At 50.7% G+C, this 25,500-nt stretch overlaps 1 protein-coding gene across 1 annotated transcript in view; it reads left to right on the forward strand.

Moving 5' to 3' along the window:
• Positions 1–25,500, forward strand: part of LOC142496125 (prostaglandin-E(2) 9-reductase-like) — a 35,152-nt gene that overhangs the window by 6,957 nt on the left and 2,695 nt on the right. The window contains exons 2-8 of the mRNA XM_075602550.1: positions 1,548–1,715; positions 2,330–2,446; positions 4,063–4,140; positions 9,780–9,902; positions 17,384–17,493; positions 17,899–18,064; positions 22,389–22,471. Of these exons, the coding sequence (XP_075458665.1) occupies positions 1,548–1,715; positions 2,330–2,446; positions 4,063–4,140; positions 9,780–9,902; positions 17,384–17,493; positions 17,899–18,064; positions 22,389–22,471 (845 nt within the window). The remainder of the gene's footprint in view (positions 1–1,547; positions 1,716–2,329; positions 2,447–4,062; positions 4,141–9,779; positions 9,903–17,383; positions 17,494–17,898; positions 18,065–22,388; positions 22,472–25,500) is intronic.

Consider the following 25,500-nt stretch of genomic DNA (forward strand, 5'->3'; position numbering starts at 1 on the left):
TCATTTGTATCCTGAAGTTTGCGCAGCGCCAACTCTTTCATGCACGCGTGCACTGTGGCCCTTTCGAATTGACTTAAGGTCATTTGTTTTCGGCACGAGCGGCATCGTATTGTGAACATCGTATTAATATTTGTATGGAACGCATCATAAATAAAATATATGCACATAAATATGTCACGTCTTAATAAAACCTAACTTAAAATATATTTAAGAGATATCTGCACTTAAATTAGGAAGACATTCATTTTTCTGTTCTTTATCTTTTTATTCTCTGTCTTGGTATTTAGATGAAAGTATATTTATATTTTTTATTTACTATCATACCATTAATGAAATGTATTAATTATTTAAAGCAGCAGTCCAAACTGCAAGGTTTTTTTTTTTACATTTTTTTTATTTTTTACCTTTAATATGTTCATCAATGCAATCTACACAATGATAAGTAATTAGCTAAGTTGCCGATCGACCCGTTCTCCTGTGATCAATCGGCGAAGATTCGGCTCGGGGGTTCACGAAATGTCTGTCAGTGCCGCAGAAGAGGACCAAAGATGCAAAATTCTGTGGGGAAGATCATGTGACCAGGCAGTCAATAGATACAATAGGTGCACTGCTGGAGAGAGAGGGCAGGGCTCAAAAAGGGGTGTGCCAGAGGCTGTTTCAGAAGAGAAAGGGGATGTGATGTTGTAAATGGTTGCTATAGAAACTAAAAATGCTTGTTAAATTATAATACAGTACATTAAACATGTAATTCACCGTGTTTTTTTGTTTTTTTTAAATGCTACAAATATTTTCTCATACTACAGAAATGATTTATTTAAAAAAACGCACATGTAGGATATTGCTTGGTCTGCAGCTTTAATGGGAAAAACTACTAATGGATGAAGCTTGAACAGAATGACAATTTTTATACAGATGGATGCACTAAGAATTAACTTCAAGATCATTTTGATGCATTCATGGCACACAAAAGTGACTTATGCTTGTAGTTTAATGTGTGATGTATGATATTGTAATACTATTTTACATAAATGTCACGTAAATTCTTTGTACCTTGCATACTATTCTACTAGTGACAATTTGTACACCATTTAGCAACACAATCATGTTTGTGGCTGGTAACCCTGGTGACCAGTCAGTGACAGCTAGCAGAAAATGTAGTATGTGTTCGTTAAGTAGTACGTGTTGTGGGTGTCTTTTCGGGTAATATTTCCTATAATTTCAGTAATAATTACTATAGTCATTTGTAGTTCAGGTGATTTTAATATGATGTGTTTGCTGTACCCTGTGCATACTGTATAAATTAGTATAACTCCAAGTTCATGCATGATGATGGAAACCATTGATGATAAATACTGTTATAGTAACGTTGACAGTCACTACTGATCATAAGCCAAGTGGTAACGAAAATTGAGGCAAACACAATATAATTTGCCTTGGGCAGTCTTTGCACTTGTGCTGGGAATACCATATTTCTTTTTAGACATGTTTTTGATAAAGTGCATCAAGAGACCCCAATTATTACATTAAGTTATTTTATGTGTTCTCAGTTCCCTAAGAGTCTGGCAGAGGAGGCTACAAAGGTGGCCATTGAAGTTGGATATCGCCATATTGATTGTGCCTTCATTTATGGCAACGAGCCAGAGGTTGGCCGGGCTATAAGGGCAAAGATTGCAGATGGGACAGTGAGGAGAGAGGACCTGTTCTACACTGGGAAGGTAAGCTGACAAATCCATGGAGTTATCTATCTATACATTTGCTTCCTATAAAGAACAAGAGGTAAGTATTTTCCAGAAAGAAAGATATATGAGTACAATGGATCAGACCACGAAGCCTGAATGAGGAAACTCAGGGCAAACATTAAGGAATATACATGAGCTTAAAATGTAATAGATACATGGACCAGACCCTTATTACGTGTTTTAGAAACATATAATAATAGAAGTAAAAGTAATTAGGTGTATTAAGTAAGGTACTAACTGGGAGCAAAACATTACTTTATAGGTGGACCAGAAGTTCTTATTCCACAAGTAATAACTTCCAAGCCCAGAAACAGGCAGAGACATGCTACGAAACCAGTGCCACCTTAATGCCTAATTTACGTAAAGGTGTCTCTGCCATTATTTTCTGCTATAAATAATAGACTAAATACTGAAACCTAGGTAGGAAAAAGACCAGAGTTTCACTGTTACAAATTACATTTCCAGAGTAGCCGGGCTAGATGATCATTGTCTGCAATTCATTCCCATGTTTCTATGTCCATCCATGCAGAGAGGATTCCACTGTGACCGACTCGTCTGTTATTTACCAACTTCTATATGTCCTATTTCAGCTCTGGAGCACGTTCCACGTCCCTCAGCACGTTCGTCCTGCGTTGGAGAAATCCCTGCAGGACCTCCAGCTGGATTACATGGATCTGTTCATTATTCACATGCCACTCGAACTGAAGGTAACTTCTCCTGTAGACTGGAACAAGCAACATTTTCAATACATTGCGAGTTTTTAACTTATGTCTTGTAAGTGAGTAATTGTTTTTTTATCCATGAAATAACTTTTTGTTATCTTTGTACACTATGGAGCGTGCGCTTCTTATTTCTTAGAATATATATATATATATATATATATATATATATATATATATATATATATATATATATATATATATATATATATATATATATATTACCAGCTGTATTGTGGTGAACCTGGGTTAATAATACCGTTATTAATAAAGCTTCCTAAAAAATCTGTGTTTATAAGTTTACTTAATAAATCATTTATAAATACAATGTTACTAATGACCCCAATGGAATTTAGTTTTATCGATTAATAATTGATTAATAAAAACTTATTATGAACATTATTTAAAAAATAATCCACTTCATTTAATAGACTTAATGCAGAACCAACCCCAAAGCACACACACACACAAAATAGAGGCTCAAATACGGTAAGCATTTTAAAATATATATTTTTTAAATCTTTTAATGTCTCCTTAGCAACCAAACGCGGTGAAGTGTTTATACAATCTTCACCTAACTTATTTGCGGTAAGGCTGTTTGTGAAAACTGTTGTACACACAGAGAAATTGTTCATGCACAATGTTTTTTGTTTTATTGTTTTGTTTTTAAAATAATGGTAGCATAACGGGCAGGAGTCATTAACGTGCTTTCTGCGTTATCGTGGCCACATCAGCGATATCTGCGATTGGCTTTAGTGGCGGGTTTTGGCGATTTGGCGGCGGAACCGTAGATCGCGGTTTGATGACTCCCAGCCAGCGGCCGGTTTTGAAAATCCGCCGCCCCAAGGCACTTTGTAACCCTTGTGTCAAATGACGCCGTTGATGTCATCAATGTGACGGCACGTGGCATTGCGTTGCCATGGTTAAGCTTCATCATTTGACATCACGCCATCACGTAGCCATGGCAACAAGACGCTGAGTGGCGTCACGTTGGGGCGACCGCGACGTCATTTGACGCAGGGATTCCAAAGGAGATGGAGGGGGCGGCAGACACATGTAAGTGCATTCCCATTAGCTCCGATAGGCCAGAGAGCGCAGCAAATGCTTATGGGGGCGTAAACTTTTGCCGCCCCAAAATGTTGCCGCCGTAAGCCTGGGCCTAATGGGAAATCCACCACTGCTCCCAACAAAAGCTTTTTAAGCGCTTACATGGAAATGACCATTGTCACCAGAGAACATGTGAGTTGAACGGACTCATCCCGGTGCCCTCCAGGTTTTCGAGGATGAATGGATGTTTTTACTAGAGTAGTTACTCGCTGAAGGAGGAGGAACACTCACATTTAGTGCTGATAAACTTGCCACGGCGGCAAAATGCAGCTGTAAGTGGCCTGGTTGGGTCATATGAAGGGAGAGACTTGAACTTGGGTCTACTCGAACGTCAACATTTCGGCCCTACACTGGGAGATTAGGGCCCACGGTAGGGCCGAAAACATCGATGCACAGCCCACGTGTAGGACCATGTGAGTGGTCCCTGTTTTTCTCTTCCTATGATTTTTTTTCGTAAACCATTTTGATTTTGTTCATTTTTCTTTGGGGTTTTTTAGCCGGGGGATGAGCTGATGCCTGTGGATGAAAACGGACGGTTTCTTTATCACAACACAGATCTGCGTGAGACGTGGGAGGTGGGTGCTCCGGAATAAAAGCAATATGAGCAGGTGTTTGTATACAGCGGGGGTCTCAAACTCAGTCCGCAAGGACCACCATGTGCGATTGGTTCTTTCGTACTGTGTATGTGCGATCAGCTCTTTCCAACTGTGCATGTGCGATCGGCTCTTTCCTACTGTGCATCCGCGATCGTCTCTTTCCTACTGTGCATCCACGATCAGCTCTTTCCTACCGTGCATCCGCGATCAGCTCTTTCCTACTGTGCATGTGCGATCGTCTCTTTCCTACTGTGCATCCGCGATCAGCTCTTCCCTACTGTGCATGTGCGATCAGCTCTTTCCTACTGTGCATCCGCGATCAGCTCTTTCCTACTGTGCATGTGCGATTGGCTCTTTCCTACTGTGCATCCGCGATCGTCTCTTTCCTACTGTGCATCCACGATCAGCTCTTTCCTACTGTGCATCCGCGATCAGCTCTTTCCTACTGTGCATCCGCGATCAGCTCTTTCCTACTGTGCATCCGCGATCAGCTCTTTCCTACTGTGCATGTGCGATCGTCTCTTTCCTACTGTGCATCCGCGATCAGCTCTTTCCTACTGTGCATGTGCGATCAGCTCTTTCCTACTGTGCATCCGCGATCAGCTCTTCCCTACTGTGCATGTGCGATCAGCTCTTTCCTACTGTGCATGTGCGATCGGCTCTTTCCTACGGTGCATCCGCGATCGGCTCTTTCCTACGGTGCATCCGCGATCGGCTCTTTCCTACAGTGCATGCGCGATCAGCTCTTTCCTACTGTGCATCCGCGATCAGCTCTTCCCTACTGTGCATGTGCGATCGGCTCTTTCCTACGGTGCATCCGCGATCAGCTCTTCCCTACTGTGCATGTGCGATCGGCTCTTTCCTACTGTGCATCCGCGATCAGCTCTTCCCTACTGTGCATGTGCGATCAGCTCTTTCCTACGGTGCATCCGCGATCGGCTCTTTCCTACGGTGCATCCGCGATCGGCTCTTTCCTACTGTGCATCCGCGATCAGCTCTTCCCTACTGTGCATGTGCGATCGGCTCTTTCCTACGGTGCATCCGCGATCGGCTCTTTCCTACGGTGCATCCGCGATCGGCTCTTTCCTACGGTGCATCCGCGATCGGCTCTTTCCTACGGTGCATCCGCGATCGGCTCTTTCCTACTGTGCATCCGCGATCAGCTCTTCCCTACTGTGTATGTGCGATCAGCTCTTTCCTACTGTGCATGTGCGATCGGCTCTTTCCTACGGTGCATCCGCGATCGGCTCTTCCCTACTGTGCATGTGCGATCGGCTCTTTCCTACTGTGTATGTGCGATCAGCTCTTTCCTACTGTGCATGTGCGATCGGCACTTTCCTACGGTGCATCTGCGATCGGCTCTTTCCTACTGTGCATCCGCGATCGGCTCTTTCCTACTGTGCATCCGCGATCAGCTCTTTCCTACTGTGCATGTGCGATCGTCTCTTTCCTACTGTGCATCCGCGATCAGCTCTTTCCTACTGTGCATGTGCGATCAGCTCTTTCCTACTGTGCATCCGCGATCATCTATTCCCTACTGTGCATGTGCGATCAGCTCTTCCCTACTGTGCATGTGCGATCGGCTCTTTCCTACTGTGCATGTGCGATCGGCTCTTTCCTACGGTGCATCCGCGATCGGCTCTTTCCTACGGTGCATCTGCGATCGGCTCTTTCCTACGGTGCATCCGCGATCGACTCTTTCCTACGGTGCATCCGCGATCGGCTCTTTCCTACTGTGCATCCGCGATCGGCTCTTCCCTACTGTGTATGTGCGATCGGCTCTTCCCTACTGTGCATTTGCGATCAGCTCTTTCCTACTGTGCATGTGCGATCGGCTCTTTCCTACAGTGCATGTGCGATCATCTCTTTCCTACTGTGCATGTGCGATCGGCTCTTTCCTACTGTGCATCCGCGATCGGCTCTTTCCTACTGTGCATGTGCGATCGGCTCTTTCCTACTGTGCATGTGTGATCATCTCTTTCCTACTGTGTATGTGCGATTGTCTCTTTCCTACTGTGCATCCGCGATCGGCTCTTTCCTACTGTGCATGTGCGATCGTCTCTTTCCTACAGTGCATGTGCGATCGGCTCTTTCTTACTGTGCATGTGTGATCATCTCTTTCCTACTGTGCATGTGCGATCAGCTCTTTCCTACAGTGCATGTGCGATCGTCTCTTTCCTACTGTGCATGTGCGATCGTCTCTTTCCTACAGTGCATGTGCGATCGTCTCTTTCCTACAGTGCATGTGCGATCATCTCTTTCCTACTGTGCATGTGCGATCGGCTCTTTCTTACTGTGCATGTGTGATCATCTCTTTCCTACTGTGCATGTGCGATCAGCTCTTTCCTACTGTGCATCCGCGATCGGCTCTTTCCTACAGTGCATGTGCGATCGTCTCTTTCCTACTGTGCATGTGCGATCGTCTCTTTCCTACAGTGCATGTGCGATCGTCTCTTTCCTACTGTGCATGTGCGATCGTCTCTTTCCTACAGTGCATGTGCGATCGTTTCTTTCCTACTGTGCATGTGCGATCGGCTCTTTCCTACTGTGTATGTGCGATCGGCTCTTCCCTACTGTGCATTTGCGATCAGCTCTTTCCTACTGTGCATGTGCGATCGGCTCTTTCCTACAGTGCATGTGCGATCATCTCTTTCCTACTGTGCATGTGCGATCGGCTCTTTCCTACTGTGCATCCGCGATCGGCTCTTTCCTACTGTGCATGTGCGATCGGCTCTTTCCTACTGTGCATGTGTGATCATCTCTTTCCTACTGTGTATGTGCGATTGTCTCTTTCCTACTGTGCATCCGCGATCGGCTCTTTCCTACTGTGCATGTGCGATCGTCTCTTTCCTACAGTGCATGTGCGATCGGCTCTTTCTTACTGTGCATGTGTGATCATCTCTTTCCTACTGTGCATGTGCGATCAGCTCTTTCCTACTGTGCATCCGCGATCGTCTCTTTCCTACAGTGCATGTGCGATCGTCTCTTTCCTACTGTGCATGTGCGATCGTCTCTTTCCTACAGTGCATGTGCGATCGTCTCTTTCCTACAGTGCATGTGCGATCATCTCTTTCCTACTGTGCATGTGCGATCGGCTCTTTCTTACTGTGCATGTGTGATCATCTCTTTCCTACTGTGCATGTGCGATCAGCTCTTTCCTACTGTGCATCCGCGATCGGCTCTTTCCTACAGTGCATGTGCGATCGTCTCTTTCCTACTGTGCATGTGCGATCGTCTCTTTCCTACAGTGCATGTGCGATCGTCTCTTTCCTACTGTGCATGTGCGATCGTCTCTTTCCTACAGTGCATGTGCGATCGTTTCTTTCCTACTGTGCATGTGCGATCGGCTCTTTCCTACTGTGTGTGGCCAGGTCTCCCCTATAGGTATCCCCGTCGGCTTCCCCTTACCACCGGTTGCTGCGGAGGGCCACGGTTGCGTCCGCCGGGTGCCGTGAGGTGTGATGAGAGCAGGGCAGATTGGGGAGGCGAGCGAGTCGCCAGCGGCTCCCGTTGCAGGGTGCCGACATCTTGAATGTGGCACCGCATGCACAGTGCAGTTTGCGCATGCACAGTAGGTTTGTAAGTGCGGTGGCCATCTTGTTACTCCTCACGCACGTGCAGCAGGCCTGGCAAGCGGCAGCCATTACACCCAAGGCTCTGCTGGGACTACAATTTCCAGCAGCCTCAGGGGCTGCACAGCACATGGGCTGTTATAGCCAATAGGGTCCTCAGATTGTCGATATTTGGCGCACTCAGGAGACCACGCCAGTCGGAAAAGAGGGACCTCAGAGGAGCAGGTAGTGTCCAGGGAGCAGTGCTTCCCTGGACTAGGCCAGATCTCCCCCCTTAGGCCCCAGCTAGGATCGACTCACAGTAGCTTGTGGTTGCTTCAGGGAAGGCCCTCTTAGCTAGGGACGCTTCCCCATTTTAATGTGTGGTGTCAGGGACACAGTGAAGACGCCAAACAGTGATTGCGGCCTGTAGTCTGGAACCAGACCACCTCCATGTAAGAGACTCTGTATGGTGATATTATCCACGCCGGAATTCACCCCACGTGGAGGCGGACGCCATCGCAGACGACGTCGCTGGATCGGCAGATCCCTGTAGCTAAGTCAGCTAAGTACACCAACACTCCACAGAATAGCACTATCTCCTACACTTTTGGGTGGGGCGTAATATTGGGAGAAGGACATCAGGGTATTGGTACCTGGCACCCAATGTACTTTGAGGACACTTCATTGGTGTACTGTATGCCGTGACATATACTGTACATATATACTGTGTGTTACAGAGTACTGTGATATATGTTCAGTAAAGGTTGTTATTATCTACGTGTGTAGGTATTACTGTTTACATTGTTCCTGTGAGGAAAGAGCCGATCGCGCATGCGCAATAGGAAAGCACCAATCGCGCATGCGCAATAGGAAAGAGCCGATCGCGCATGCACAGTAGGAAAGAGCCAATCGCACATGTGCAGTAAGAAAGAGCCGGGGCCTTTTGCATGCTTTTCTGCGCCACTGAATGGGGGCAGTCATGTGGTGTGGGAGCAGTCAGGTGGTATAGGGGTCAGTCAGGTGATATCTGTGGGGAGAAGTCAGAGGGTATGCGGGGGGGGCTGTCAGTGGGCATGTGGGGGCAGGGATTTGTCTTCAGAGAGTGTCAAGTAGACTCTCTTCCCTAAATGGAGGCTGCCTCCCCCACCTTCCTGGCTTCTGAAAAGCTGCTGGAGGACAGGTCACCAGAGGGAGATCAGATGCTGCACTGCAGAAGCAGGATAGATCTGGATTATCATCTCTGAGCAGCAAAGGACCCAGCCAAGGACACAATATAGATGGGACAGGCCCTTTAATATGGGTCTGACCAGCAAACCGGGATTATTGGTAAATATGATATGTATATATACATATAGACCCATATTAAAGGGCCTGTCCCATCTATATTGTGTATCTATATATATATCTTTTCTGAAATGTCATCCAACCAGTTCAAGAACTTAGACAATTGGGATCTGCTGTTTTATTGTAGTGAACAAAAGACAGGGGGAGCCCAATGCTGCATCCAATTGACAAACATATAAAGTAATAAGTATAAAGTTTAAATACTTCAATAATAATAATATTTACTTGGTTATTTAGTTAAACCCTTTGGCCAAAGCGTCATAAGCCTGCATAACACGTCAAGGTATAACCAAAATTAATGCAGGTCCTAGCACTACACTGTGAACCCTTCCCTTTACCTCTGTATGAGGGGAAACAACCACAGTGAGTCCTGTCCATTCAGCAAAATGCTAGAACCTCCCAAGTTAAAAAGGTGGGGAGGGGTGAGCTCTGGGAGGAGGGACAACCTACCTCCAAACAACTGTTGCCAGTCAATAACTAAATTAACACACACATTCCCAGTTTTATTGTAGTGCTCTAGTACAGGAGTGGCCAACTCCAGTCCTCAAGGGCCAGCAACAGGTTAGGTTTTAAGGAAATCCCTGCTTCAGCACAGGTGGCTCAATCAAAAACTGATATCCTTAAAACCTGAGCTATTGGTGGCCCTTGAGGGCCGAAGTTGGCCACTCGTGCCCTATTACGTATGAAGAAAACTGCTGTAAAGTGTTATTACTCTCACAGGCTCTGGAGCAGTGCAAAGATGCAGGTCTGGTCAGATCCATTGGAGTGTCCAACTTTAACCGCAAACAGCTGGAGCTAATCCTTAACAAGCCGGGACTGAGGCACAAGCCAGTCTGTAACCAGGTAGGACCGTGTTTATAGTTGGCGCGCGACGGAGAGCATGGCATAAAACGCACTGACTCACCACCACAGCCGCCTCTCCGACTAAGACCCCCCGATAAAGCCAACCCCGTGAAACGTATGTAGGGTACGTCAGGCGTCACTTCCTGGTGGCGCTGGCTTAGTCGGAGAGGCGGCTGCGGTGGTGAGTCAGAGCGTTTTGGGAGCCTTCAATCGTGGGAAGCAGAACGCTCTGACTGAATACAATATATATTCAATAGTAGTTTTTCCTAAAATATCAATGTTTCAGGTGGCAAATATTAATTATCCACCATACCAAAGATGACCACAGGCTAAAAAGTTCTACATCATAGAATTTGTAGAGCTGTATCAATAATAATTGAATTATATTAAAGGCCGTTGCAGAAACATTACAGATCTGAGGTTCAACTCCAACAGAACCTACAAATCTGGTCAGTGAATCAATTGAACTGTTTCTACTCTAAATCAGATCTGTAGTACAGATCAAGGGTTAAATGTACTCGAGTCTAGATACCGGAGGTGGTTAATACCGGGGTACACTGCTATTGAAGTATAACAAATAAGATATATAATACCTGTAAATATTTTCATATACTATTTGATGCACCCAATAAGTTTTGGGGCTGCTGGTGTATTCATGTACCACATTTAGACAGATATTCAGATCTACTGGACTCACTAAGTGTTGTAGTGAATTCAATTGTATAACTACAATCATATGTATTATTTAAACAGTGATATACTGTACCAAGATTCTGTTGCGTCTAAAATCAGTATTCGCGCCTCTCCACGTTTTAGTTGTTTTTATTATATTTTGATTCATAGTTCTTTTTGCGTCAACCCCAACACATATATATTTTTAATTGATTTAAATAAAACTAGTCTTAATTTTCACTTAAGGGTGTCATCTTAGTGCAGCACCAAGGGACTCTTTCTTTCTTACATCTATACAATTACCTATTCCCTGCTAGCCCCACCCTTCTGTAATTGATACGTTGGGGTTTCTTCACATTGTACATTTGATTAACACCAGTTAGTGCCGGATACACGCCACCCCTTAGGGGGAATCCCAATTTCAAATAATAAGTATCTACCCAATTTGTCAGTTTTTTTATACAACCGCATCGCGATCTTATAATCATTACCCAACGCTTTGATTTATATTACAAAATATTAATACTTTTGTTGGCAATGGCCATACCATGTTGAACACATTGGTTCTCATCTTACCAAAGTTAAGCGACATCAAGCGCGGTAAGTACTGTGATGGGTGACCGCTTGAGAACAGTATTTTTCCCCCCTATAAACACTAGATTGTTGCAGACATCCTTAGCCATATATATATATATATATATATATAGTGGTTGACAAATCACCAAAAAATCTACTCGCCACACAAAAAAAATCTACTCGCCACCTAGTACCAAACGTGTGCTGCTTGGGCCAATATTTACTCGCCCGGGGGTTAAATCCACTCGCCCGGGGCGAGCAAATGTATAGGTTTGTCGAACACTGTATATATATATATATATATATACACAAGTTTCTGACTTGTAATTTATATATATATATATATATATATATATATATATATATATATATATATATATCTTATACTATATTAGTGAAAGCACTGTATGTTTGCCTGCCTGCATGCATGCCTGCCTGCTGGATGTCCGGTGTCCCTAGGGACAATGCCATTGCACCTTTGGCCTGTCACTCCGCCTCAGGCCATGCCCGCCCCCGCACCATGCCCGCCCCCGCACACCTGTCATTGGTCGGCCATGCCCGCCCCCCCGCACCATGCCCGCCCCCGCACACCTGTCATTGGTCTGCGGCCAGCACCCCGCACCATGCCCGCCCCCGCACACCTCTCATTGGTCTAAGGCCAACAACACTGACACACTGTCACACCCCTCACTGAGCTACACCACTGACACACTCTACCACCCCTCACTGAGCTTTGGGAATCGCTGCACCTAACCCTAACTGCTCTGAGACATTTGCACAACTGACAGATTTGAAACTTTTTTGGGACAACCCTGACCACCTGCTACCTCACCACCTTCTAACAATCAGGTACAGACTCTTCTCTCTATAAATACTCTTCTCTCTATAAATACACCCACATCCACACACCGCCTCTTCAAAACACCACCCTCGCACACCCCCACCCCACACTCTGCTCCAGGGCTACCGACTCAGCATTAACCACCATTAAACACCCCCCCCCCCCCCGCTCATCACCTCCACCGCATGGTGCTCATCCGGAGCCATACTGACTTGCCATTAACACCCCCCCCCCCCCTCACCTCCACCACGGACACCATTATTAACCCCCCCCCCCCCGCTCCTCACCTCCACCACGGACACCATTAACCCCCCCCAAACACCACCCCCCCCCCCCGGTCCTCACCTCCACAACGCCCACCGCATGGTGTTCATCCACACCCATACCCCCCGCTCCTCACCTCCAGCGCATGGTCCTCATCCGGAGCCTGAAAGACGCCATTAACCCCCCCCCCCCCCCCGCTCCTCACCTCCACCGCATCCTGCTCATCCGGAGTAAAATACACGCCATTAACAACACCCCCCGCTCCTCTCCTCCACCGCATGGTGCTTATCCGGAGCAAAAAATACCCCATTAACACCACCCGCCCCCCCGCTCCTCTCCTCCACCGCATGGTGCTTATCCGGAGCAAAAAATACCCCATTAACACCACCCGCCCCCCCGCTCCTCTCCTCCACCGCATGGTGCTTATCCGGAGTAAAAAACACGCCATTAACACCACCCCCCGCTCCTCACCTCCACCGCATGGATCAAAAAATACCCCATTACCACCACCCGCCTCCCTCCTCCACCGCATGGTGCTCATCCGGAGAAAAAAAAAACATTACCACCACCCGCTCCACCGCTCCTCTCCTCCACCGCATGGTGCTCATCCGGGGCCATACTCATCCACTCACCCACCCCCTTCATCCACTCACCCCCCCCTCCTCCACTCACCCCCCCCCTCCTCCACTCACCCCCCCCTCCTCCACTCACCCCCCCCCTCCTCCACTCACCCCCCCTCCTCATCCCCTACCCCCCCTCCTCATCCCCTACCCCCCCTCCTCATCCCCTCCCCCCCCCTCAACCACTCACCCTCCCTCCTCATCCACTCCATCCCCTCCTCATCCCCTCTCCCCCCCTCCTCATCCACTCAAACCCCCTCCTCATCCCCTCCCCCCCCTCCTCATCCCCTCCCCCCCCCCCCATCTCATCCCCTCTTCCCCCCATCTCATCCCCTCTTCCCCCATCTCATCCCCTCTTCCCCCCCCTCCTCATCCCCTCTTCCCCCCATCTCATCCCCTCTTCCCCCCATCTCATCCCCTCTTCCCCCCATCTCATCCCCTCTTCCCCCCCCCTCCTCATCCCCTCTCCTCATCCCCTCTTCCCCCCCTCCTCATCCCCTCTTCCCCCCCCATCTCATCCCCTCCCCCCCCCCATCTCATCCCCTCTTCCCCCCCCATCTCATCCCCTCCCCCCCCCCCATCTCATCCCCTCTTCCCCCCCCCTCCTCATCCCCTCTCCTCATCCCCTCTTCCCCCCCTCCTCATCCCCTCTTCCCCCCATCTCATCCCCTCCCCCCCCCCATCTCATCCCCTCTTCCCCCCATCTCATCCCCTCTTCCCCCCCCTCCTCATCCCCTCTTCCCCCCCTCCTCATCCCCTCTTCCCCCCCCTCCTCATCCCCTCTTCCCCCCCCTCCTCATCCCCTCTTCCCCCCCTCCTCATCCCCTCTTCCCCCCCTCCTCATCCCCTCTTCCCCCCCTCCTCATCCCCTCTTCCCCCCCTCCTCATCCCCTCTTCCCCCCCTCCTCATCCCCTCTTCCCCCCCTCCTCATCCCCTCCTCATCCACTCCCCCCCTCATCCACTCCCCCCCTCATCATCCCCTCCCCCCTCCTCATACACTCCCCCCCCTCCTCATACACTCACCCCCCACTCCTCATCCCCTCCCCCCCTCCTCATCCCCTCCCCCCCTCCTCATCCCCTCCCCCCCTCCTCATCCCCTCCCCCCCTCCTCATCCACTCCCCCCCTCCTCATCCCCTCCCCCCCTCCATCCTCATCCCCTCCCCCCCTCCATCCTCATCCCCTCCCCCCCCTACTCATACACTCACCCCCCACTCCTCATACACTCCCCCCCTCCTCATACACTCCCCCCCTCCTCATACACTCCCCCCCTCCTCATACACTCCCCCCCTCCTCATACACTCCCCCCCTCCTCATACACTCCCCCCCTCCCTCCTCCCCTCCATCCTCATCCCCTCCATCCTCATCCCCTCCCCATCCACTCCCCCCCCTCCCTCCTCATCCACTCCCCCCCTCCCTCCTCATCCACTCCCCCCCTCCCTCCTCCCCTCCATCCTCATCCCCTCCATCCTCATCCCCTCCCCATCCACTCCCCCCCCTCCCTCCTCATCCACTCCCCCCCTCCCTCCTCATCCACTCCCCCCCTCCCTCCTCCCCTCCATCCTCATCCCCTCCATCCTCATCCCCTCCCCATCCACTCCCCCCCCTCCCTCCTCATCCACTCCCCCCCTCCCTCCTCATCCACTCCCCCCCCCCTCATCCCCCCCTCACCCCCTCCCCATCCACTCCCCCCCCTCCCTCCTCATCCACTCCCCCCCCTCCCTCCTCATCCACTCCCCCCCCCCTCATCCCCCCCTCACCCCCCCCCACAACATCACCCCCCCCCCACAACATCACCCCCCCCCCAGCCCACATCATCCCACCCCCCCACCACACATCACCCACAACCACATCCACCCCCCCCCCCAGCACACATCACCCCCCCACCCCACATCCCCCACGGCCACATCCCCCACCCTCCCACGCCCACATCCCCCACGCCCACATCCCCCACCCTCCCACCCCACATCCCCCACCCTCCCACCCCACATCCCCCACATCCCCCACCCTCCCACCCCACATCCCCCACGCCCACATCCCCCACCCTCCCACCCCACATCCCCCACCCCACCCCACATCCCCCACCCCACATCCCCCCACCCCACATCCCCCACGCCCACATCCCCCACCCTCCCACCCCACATCCCCCACATCCCCCACCCTCCCACCCCACATCCCCCCACCCCACATCCCCCACGCCCACATCCCCCACCCTCCCACCCCACATCCCCCACGCCCACATCCCCCACCCTCCCACCCCACATCCCCCACATCCCCCACCCTCCCGCCCCACATCCCCCACGCCCACATCCCCCACCCTCCCACCCCACATCCCCCACGCCCACATCCCCCACCCCACATCCCCCACGCCCACATCCCCCACCCTCCCACCCCACATCCCCCACCCTCCCACCCCACATCCCCCACCCTCCCACGCCCACATCCCCCACGCGCACATCCCCCACCCTCCCACCCCACATCCCCCACCCTCCCACCCCACATCCCCCACGCCCACATCCCCCACCCTCCCACCCCACATCCCCCCACCCCACATCCCCCACGCCCACATCCCCCACCCCACATCCCCCACATCCCCCACCCTCCCACCCCACATCCCCCACGCCCACATCCCCCACCCTCCCACCCCACATCCCCCACGCCCACATCCCCCACCCTCCCACCCCACATCCCCCACATCCCCCACCCTCCCACCCCACATCCCCCACGCCCACATCCCCCACCCTCCCACCCCCCACGCCCACATCCCCCACCCCACATCCCCCACGCCCACATCCCCCACCCCACATCCCCCACGCCCACATCCCCCACCCTCCCACCCCACATCCCCCACGCCCACATCCCCCACCCCCCCACCCCACATCCCCCACATCCCCCACCCCACATCCCCCACGCCCACACACATCCCCCACCCCACATCCCCCACCCCACATCCCCCACCCTCCCACCCCACATCCCCCACGCCCCCCCTCCCACCCCACATCCCCCACCCTCCCACCCTCCCACCCCACATCCCCCACCCTCCCACCCCACATCCCCCACCCTCCCACCCTCCCACCCCACATCCCCCACCCCACATCCCCCACCCTCCCACCCTCCCACCCCACATCCCCCACCCCCCATCCCCCACCCCCCCCACCCCACATCCCCCCACCCCACGCCCACATCCCCCACCCTCCCACCCCCCACCCCCCCCACCCCACATCCCCCCACCCTCCCACCCCACGCCCACATCCCCCACCCTCCCACCCCACATCCCCCACGCCCACATCCCCCACCCTCCCACCCCACATCCCCGACGCCCACATCCCCCACCCTCCCACCCCACATCCCCGACGCCCACATCCCCCACCCTCCCACCCCACATCCCCCACGCCCACCCTCCCACCGAACATCCCCCACGCACACATCAACCCCCCCCCCCCACGCCCACATCGCGGGATGCTCCTCACCTCCCCAACTCACCTCACACACACAACAGTCACACACACCCACACAACACCACCTCATCCACACACAACACTCCTGTGCTTATACGCCACACACAACAACTATTCAACAATCCCCTAACTCCCAACAACACCCTAACCACTGGAAACACACCTCCCCTTCACCTTGCTCCTAGACACACTACACTCAATTAAATTTAAATTAACACGGCTGACCACCAAACACCCTTTGACATCAACCCCCCACCCCCCCCCCAAACGTGTACAGCAACACACCCCCTACGCCACGCTAACTCAGGTCTTCGTTTAAATAAATTATATTTGGAACTTTACAAACAATTTCACCAACACACACTTCACGATTACATCAAATACACTACTCTCAACAATGGACATAAACATATTTCAACAAGCCTTTACAACAATTACATTTTCATAACTAACAAACTTAACAATTAACATACACTTAACAAAATTTCCCTCATATACATGTGCTTTCTACTCTTTTTCTTTCACAAATACAATTTTTATATATATTACATAACATTCACATAACATTACAAGTTTACAATACAACATTTACACATACTTATTCACGCTTCACATCCCGGGCAACGCCGGGTCTCTCAGCTAGTATATATATAATTACAAGTCAGAAACGGAAAGAAAAAAAAACAGAAAGTAAGCTGCGTTTTGTTTTTTCTTGCAATCTTAGAAAAAGGTATTTCACAATCTTTTCACCCTCATCCAGATCCCTCAAAAAAATATAAAGGAACATTTAGAAACGGAATTGGGATATCGTCACAAATCTCTAAACATCATAGTGCTTGTCCATGATGCTTGTTGTCTGTCACCGAACTGTCAACTGGAAAAACATTGTCTGAGACATTTAAGAATGATAATAATAATAATAATAATAATAATAAGCCCAGTAGCATAGCCAAGTCTCTCCCCCCCCCCCTGCTTCTTGTTGTTTATCATGCTGAAGGTGCACTGTGCCTGTTACGTGCTGACATGAGCAGTATATTTCTTCCCTCTGCAGGTAGAATGTCACATCTACCTGAATCAGAGCAAACTGCTGGCTTTCTGCAAGTCCCAGGACATCGTGCTGGTGGGATACTGCATGCTGGGGTCCGGCAGGGATGAGGAGTGGTAAGAGGCAGCTTGGAACAGGGCTTTCACACGGTGGCCCGTATTTAGTAAGCAATGCCATTCCATAAGACACCTGCAGGTTCCAGAAGACACTTGAATAAGTTGGAAGGTCTCCTCCAACACCAGAAAGTGGCCTAAGACGTCTTAGTAAATATTGTCCTGTGTAGTCTATTCACTTGAATAAGTGAAGTCTTATGGGATAACACTGCTTAGTAAACATGGGCCTATGCTTTGCAATGTTTTTGCTGGTTCCCACTTACAATGAATGGGTTAAAGTAGATACATCTGAGCATTTTATTTTTTTCAAATACAAAACATAAAAACAAACAGTTGTACTTTGATGTGTGGTCCCCGAAAAGTGAGCCGTTGGGCTGACTCTCTAACTAGGGGATTCCTCTTTTCCAGGGTTGACCAGAATTCACCTGTTCTCCTTGAAGATCCCGTGTTGAACACAATTGCTAAAAAATACAAAAAGTCCTCCGCGCAGGTAGCGCTGCGTTACTTCCTGCAGCGCGGCGTTGTGGTCCTGGCAAAGAGTTTCAACCCCATGCGGATCAAACAAAACTTTCAGGTAAGAAGGAGACAAGGCGCGGACACAGTACAGAATATGTATCAGAAATGGTGCTCTTTGCTCCTTGGCGTGTGATGCAAGAATGTCATGTTAACTGTCACGGGAGACTCCTGTGGCGGGTAGGATCTCGGTGGCCGGAACAGCACGAGCGTAGTAGGGGTCACAAGCAGAGGTCCAAGGCAGGCGGCAGGCAGCGAAGTCAGGTACAAGCAGGGGTCCGAGGCAGGCGGCAGGCAGCGAAGTTAGGTACAAGCAGAGGTCGGCAACGAGGAGACTGGAACAGGACAGGCGGGGCAGGACAGGGACTAAGAACAGGGAGCAGGGACTGAGACCGGGGAGCAGGAATAACCAGGGACAAGCCAGATTACTAGCAAGGGCTTTTACTGTGAGCAGACTCAAATACAGGTACAGGTACAGGAAACAGGTCAGGATCAAAGACAGGCATGAGCATACTGCAGGAGTCTGACTAGCAAGCAAAGGCAAAAGCAACAGACAGGAAGCAAGCTATAAAGGACAGAGACAGGAGCAACAAGAAGACAGACAGACAGAGGAACCCAGAGCCAACAGAAGACAGCAGCACACCCAGTGGACAAGGAAGCTATGGCTAGGCAGGAGGTCTAGGCAATCCTGACATTACTCCCCCCTCTCAGGAGCGTTCTCCGGACGATCCTCCAGGCTCTTCCCGGAGGCCTTGATGAAACGGCGACTCAAGGTGACCCACCTCTGGTGGCTTGTCAGTGGGCAGAGGGTACTCCAGATCATTGTCGTGCACAATCTGGAAGTTCTTCACAGATGCGTGTGTGACACGCCCGTGGAAGTTGAACACGTAAGACTGAGTGTCATCATTCCACACGGGGGCCTTATTGTGCAGCTCGATGATGTTCTCCTGACACTTGTTCTGCCATTTAGACAGCAGGCTCTCCGAATCATTGTGTGGCTGGAAAGGGATGCGCTCGTGATTGAAATTCTTTCCGGGAATGAGAACCGCCATCTTCCGGGGACCCTTAAACCCGAGGACGTTAGTTTCATAGCAAATAGCCGCCAGTTCTTGCCGGGACGCTGCATTCTCTGACTGTCCCTGAGCCCTGGCTGGGCTAACACCGCGGTCAAACACTGTAAACTTGGTCCCCATTAGGTTGGATCGGAGTTTGCCAGTAAAGCTGCCCGCCTCCCGGGACATGTCGGTCGGATCAATAGATATGAAGTAGTTGGACGTTTTACTCTTCTTTCTCTTCCTCCCAGCGAGAAGAAAGAGCTTGTGGTTTTCGTCCCGCTCCAGGTGCATGTAGTAGGTGGGGTACAGTCCTCGGTCCATCACTTTCTTGTCTCGGCTGATCCGACATCTGACGGTGACACCGCGTGGCGCGGGGCGCAGAACAAACTCCTTCAGGTCGCCCACTTCCCCCACGTCTCCAGGAGGACTGAGAGGGGATGTCTCTGTGGAACCAGAGTCTGAAAGAGACTTTCTGCTGGAGGCAGAACCGGGCCGTGCTCTCCCAGACCTCTCCTCCTCCAGCGAGGCTCTGGTTATGCTCAGTGTGACCTTCAGCTCCTCATGCTGTTCTTTGGGGACACACTGGGTACTCAAATACTCTTCCAGCATCTTTATCTTGTAGGCAGTCTGGAAACTTTCCTCCTGCAATACTCGCTGTCTCTCTTCAGCATTCACCCATCTCTCCTTGGCGTCCTGTAGATGTGCACGTAGTTCTCGCAGCTGACTCTGCAGCATATTCTCTGCCTGAGTGCGCCGCTCCAGGGAGACACGTTCCTCTTGCAGCACTCTCTCTGCATTCTGCAGTGCTGTCTGCATATCCAACTTTTCCTGGGCCAACTGCTTCTTCTCCTAATTCATGGAGTTTCTTATCTCCTTCACTGACCTGGACACAGAGATTCTTGCACTTCTGGGTTACCATTTCAAAACTGCTATTTAATCCTTCGAAGATCTCTCTCAAAGAACGTAGTTCTATGTTGAAGTGGCAATTCTTCTCCTCAGAGGCTTCCAGTCTTGCGCCAACTTGAGCCATGAAATTCTGGTACTGCGCATTATCAGCATAGGCCTTCTCCAGCTTACTTGACAGGATTACCCTGTCCCTCTCCAACTGCTCTCTTTCTTTCTCCTGGAGAACACACTTAGCAATTGCTGAAGATAGACAGCTTTGTAGTGCAATCTTGGCCTCTTGCTCCTTATCTAAACGTTCATAAAGACAATCAATCGCTTTCTGTGCAGCTTGAAGCGTCTGAGTAGGAGCATCTTTCTTCTCTTCCACTATTCTTGGGCTACGTCTGTGAGTTGCCTTAAGCTGCAGCATATCTCTTTCATCAAATGCAGACTCTGAGGTTAAATTTTCATTCTTAATTCCTTCTGCAACTTCCACAGTAATGCCTCCCTTCTTCTTCTTCTTCTTCTTCCTTGCTTTGAGAAGTTCTGAAGAATCAGTGGTACTGTGTTCACATTTACTGCTCAAGACTGTTTGAGTGGGAGCCATAATTAAACCACACTTCCCAAGACACCAGTAAAGAGGAAATGTGTTTTTAAAACAGAAGCATTAGAATGAACAACAGGAATATTAGACACAGAGAGACACAAGATAGGAGAGCTGACCCTTAAAGACTTTAACATCAGTCACAGAGATTATAAATGCAAGGAAAAAACATAGACAGAGAAACCTGCAGTTATATCTGAATCTTTAGGCATTAGGCATAGGGATATCATACAGACAAAGAAAACCTGCAGTTGAATCTGAAACTTTTGATATCAGGCATAGAAATATCATAGACAGCAGGAAACTAATACAGAGAAAATTTATAGTTAGATCTGAAACTTTTGACATTGAACATAGGAATATCAGATAGAGAACCCTGCAGTCAAATCTGAAACCTTTGATATCAGGCGTAGGGATATCATATGTTGCAGAGAAACAAACTTTAGGGGAACTTGCAGGTAAACCTGAAACCTTAGAACCAATCATATGAAAAACTATAGATGCAAGAAAATCAAAGCATGCAGCAACAAAATAATGGGAGCACTTTTGTCTTTTGAAATGAAGACCCTGTGAACAGCAGTAAATCAAGGTAACCGTCCTAAATAGAAATGTGAGTCTGAAAATCTGCAGTGGCCCACCCACAATGCAGAGACAATTCTTGTCCAGGTAATGAAAGTCTCAAAATGGCAAAAACAGGTACTGCAGGGAAGGGTCTTTTTTGTAATAGGGAATTCTTCTCAGGGAGAAAGTGGCACAAAAAACCCTGCAGAAACCTTTGCAAAAATAAACATCTCAAAGAAAGCTGCAATAGTCGGTAGTAACAGTTCTAGTCTCAGAAAAAATGTTTTTTCGTTATGAACGCAATAATTCTTGCAGAACACTTAGCAGCAACGACAAAAAAACCTTTCAAAATCCCAACTTGGATTTCCAAAAAAGAAACGAAAGTACTTATCTTCAACCATGCGGATGTGGTCTGCTGCAGCAGGCAGGAAAGGGTGCAGGCAGAAGAAGAATCTGTTCCAGCGAGATCCAGAAGTGGCCTTTGCTTTCTGTCACGGGAGACTCCTGTGGCGGGTAGGATCTCGGTGGCCGGAACAGCACGAGCGTAGTAGGGGTCACAAGCAGAGGTCCAAGGCAGGCGGCAGGCAGCGAAGTCAGGTACAAGCAGGGGTCCGAGGCAGGCGGCAGGCAGCGAAGTTAGGTACAAGCAGAGGTCGGCAACGAGGAGACTGGAACAGGACAGGCGGGGCAGGACAGGGACTAAGAACAGGGAGCAGGGACTGAGACCGGGGAGCAGGAATAACCAGGGACAAGCCAGATTACTAGCAAGGGCTTTTACTGTGAGCAGACTCAAATACAGGTACAGGTACAGGAAACAGGTCAGGATCAAAGACAGGCATGAGCATACTGCAGGAGTCTGACTAGCAAGCAAAGGCAAAAGCAACAGACAGGAAGCAAGCTATAAAGGACAGAGACAGGAGCAACAAGAAGACAGACAGACAGAGGAACCCAGAGCCAACAGAAGACAGCAGCACACCCAGTGGACAAGGAAGCTATGGCTAGGCAGGAGGTCTAGGCAATCCTGACATTAACTCAGTTAAATGTATGATTTTTACATTTTATTTACAGTCTCTAAGTGCAACACAGTATGTATGTTCATTATTAATATTAAAATATATTCTTCAGTGCTTATTTTTTACATTTTGAGTGCAGGAAACCCCATATCTACACTATTTAGGTCTGTGGGATTTATAGGTTTCACTATTAGTCCACATTTCTGTTCATTGGTGGTGCTGCCTGTCACTTTTGGTTTTCTATACAGTATATGTTTGTTTTTTTAGCTCTTTGACTTCCAGTTACTTCCAGAAGACATTAAAGCCATTACTGCCCTCAACAGAAACCTGCGCTATGTTGATGCAAAATAGTAAGTACAGTTATTGGGGTTTCATTTGATTCCTAAGGACCCTAAATGGTAAACTTCTAATGAAATTGGGTTTATTTAGCATAATATAATATTTCCTCTTGGAATTTTTATTGCCCATTGTAAATTCTTGTAAATAAAATGTGCATATCAGTTTTTTCTCTGTTTCCTAATCCATCAGCCTCTCCCATTGGTCCCTAGAATCTTAGGCCTAGGTGTTATCGGTGTAACGCCAATTGTATTTATCATCCTATTCACTAAAGCCATATCGCAACCGTTAAAGCAATGGTAAGGGTTTTTGAAGTGAAACTTCTTTAGTGGCACCTATTCTGATGGGGTAAAACGGGAGAGATGGGGGACAAATGTGAAACGGAAGTGACATCACGGCTCCCCCATCCCTCCCCCCCCACATGCCTGCTGTGACATATGGCGGCGGCGGCAATAGCCGCCGGCGCCGCTCCTAGCGGCCACCGTTCCCCCACGCACCCGCTGTGACATGCGGCGGCGGCGGCGATGACAGCTGCCGGTGCAGCTCCTAACGGCCGCCGATAACCCCATACGTCCGCTGCCATGGGTATACCAAGATGGCTGGCGCAGAGCTTCCGGTGCTGCGGGTGTGGGTGTAGTTAGATGGTGGAAGCCCCGCAAGTCCTCCGGCTGTGAAAGGAGGAGCCGCTGCTCAGCCTCTCTCCTCCCTAACTCCGCTTCCCCTTCCCTGTGTCCCGCTGACTGAGCGTCGCCGGGGCCGGAGGAGGAGAGCCGCCATTCCCCCCACACGTCCACACAAACATGGGAGGTTGAGGCGCATGCGCAGATTTGACCGCCGGGTCCCTCAGGTTGAGGCGCATGCGCAGATTTGTCCGCCGGGTCCCTCAGGCCAGGAAGCTATCTGCGAGCATGCGCACAATCGGCCGTTGATGCGAGGCAGCGCATGCGCAGAGTCGCCCGCCCCTCGTAGCAGCGTCGGAGGCTGAAGCGGAAGCGGCGCCGAGAGTGGAGATTCAGCTGTCCCCATCCCTCCCCGATCCACCCGATTGAACGATGACAGGACAGCACAGCACGGGGGTGGGGTGTTGGTGGCGGTGACAGGCCAAGAAACATAAAGAGACCGAGTGTACCCTGAGACACCCCCCCTATCCCCCCCGCCACCACTGCCTCCATGTCGCAGGGGGGGGGGACTGCTGAAAGGGGCTGGGGGCAGGACAAGGGTGCTGAGGGGCAGTACAAGGGTGCTGGGGGGCAGGACAAGGATGCTGGGGGGCAGGACAAGAGTGCAGGGGGGCAGGACAAGGGTGCTGGGGGCAGGACAAGGGTGCTGGGGGGCAGGGCAAGGGTGCTGGGGGGCAGGGCAAGGGTGCTGGGGGGCAGGGCAAGGGTGCTGGGGGGCAGGACAAGGGTGCTGGGGGGCAGGGCAAGGGTGCTGGGGGGCAGGGCAAGGGTGCTGGGGGGCAGGGCAAGGGTGCTGGGGGGCAGGGCAAGGGTGCTGGGGGGCAGGACAAGGGTGCAGGGGGGCAGGACAAGAGTGCAGGGGGCAGGACAAGAGTGCAGGGGGCCAGGGCAAGGGTGCTGGGGGGCAGGCAGGACAAGGGTGCAGGGGGGCAGGACAAGAGGGCAGGGGGCCAGGGCAAGGGTGCTGGGGGGCAGGGCAAGGGTGCTGGGGGGAGTCAGGAGAGAGGGGGCAGGACACAGACAGAGAGACATACACATCACACATACACTGAGACACACACACATTGACTGACACACATACACACTGACTGACACACACACACACACACTGACTGACGTACACACACACATACACTGACTGACGCACACACAGACACACACTGACTGGCGCGCACACTGACACGCACACTAACACACACACGCACACTCTGACGCACGCACACACACTCTGACGCATGCACACACACTGACTGACGCACACAAACACACACACTGACTGACGCGCACACACTGACACACACTGACACATGCACGCACACTCTGACACACGCACACTAACACACGCATGCACACTGACACACACACGCACCCTCTGACGCACGCACACACACACACACCCCAGTGATGCACCGAACACCGCCCCAGAATGATGTGCCTGTTCCCCCCTGAACCACCTCCCACCCCCGACCCCTTTGAGCTCTCCCACCCGCTCAACATCCATGATGCCAGTACTGCTGCCAATAAACATGACCCGCCAATCAAATTTAGTCATTCTCTAAGCAGTAATAATATTATTGTTACTTTATATGTTGCTGACAACACACAAAGAGGTTTCACTTACTATGCGCGTGCACAGCACACACAGTTTTTTTTCACAACTGTGATATCTCACTCTTTTTAATGAGACTTATGCAAATGAGTAATTAACGACAAATTACCTACCCCGTCCCCCCTCTCCCCAACACACCCTTTGGCTAGCAGGGCTGTAAGCCCTTCATATAGATGGGGGTTTTAGGTGTGTTGGTGTTGGGGTAGTAGGAGTGGGTGATGGGGTTGAAGGTTCCAGTGGTGGAAGTGGTTAGGTTTCCAGGGGGTGATGGAGGTGGGGGTTAACTTGTTGTTTGCCATAGCAGTAAGTAAGTCGTTACCAAACAATGCCTTACTAGCCTATGTGGTATGCAAGAGGGGTAAATAGGGCGTGTGAGGGTGTTTGTGTAGTATTTTAACCTGTATTGCCTATGCATTGGAAATCCATCAGGTACTGTATAAAGGGTGAAATACTTCTCTGCAATAGGATAATGTAGTGATTTGCATTAGACCAGCGGTGCGCAAACTGGGGGGCGCGAAACTTCCGGCGGGGGGGCGCGGGGTTTACAGAGGCCCCGCGCGCTTCCCGAAGGCACTTAAATTAAGTGCCGGGGGAGCTGCAGGGCCTCTGTAAACCATACTTACCCGTGACTCCGGCGGCTTCCTTCTTGCATCGCCATGGCAACATTTTGACGCCGCAAGGTCATGTGACGTCACGTTGCTATGGCAACGTGACGTCATGACGCCGGAGGGCGGGTAATTGGGGGTTAGGGGGG

The sequence above is a fragment of the Ascaphus truei genome, chromosome 5, assembly GCF_040206685.1.
Source record: "Ascaphus truei isolate aAscTru1 chromosome 5, aAscTru1.hap1, whole genome shotgun sequence".
Taxonomy (NCBI): Eukaryota; Metazoa; Chordata; class Amphibia; order Anura; family Ascaphidae; genus Ascaphus; species Ascaphus truei.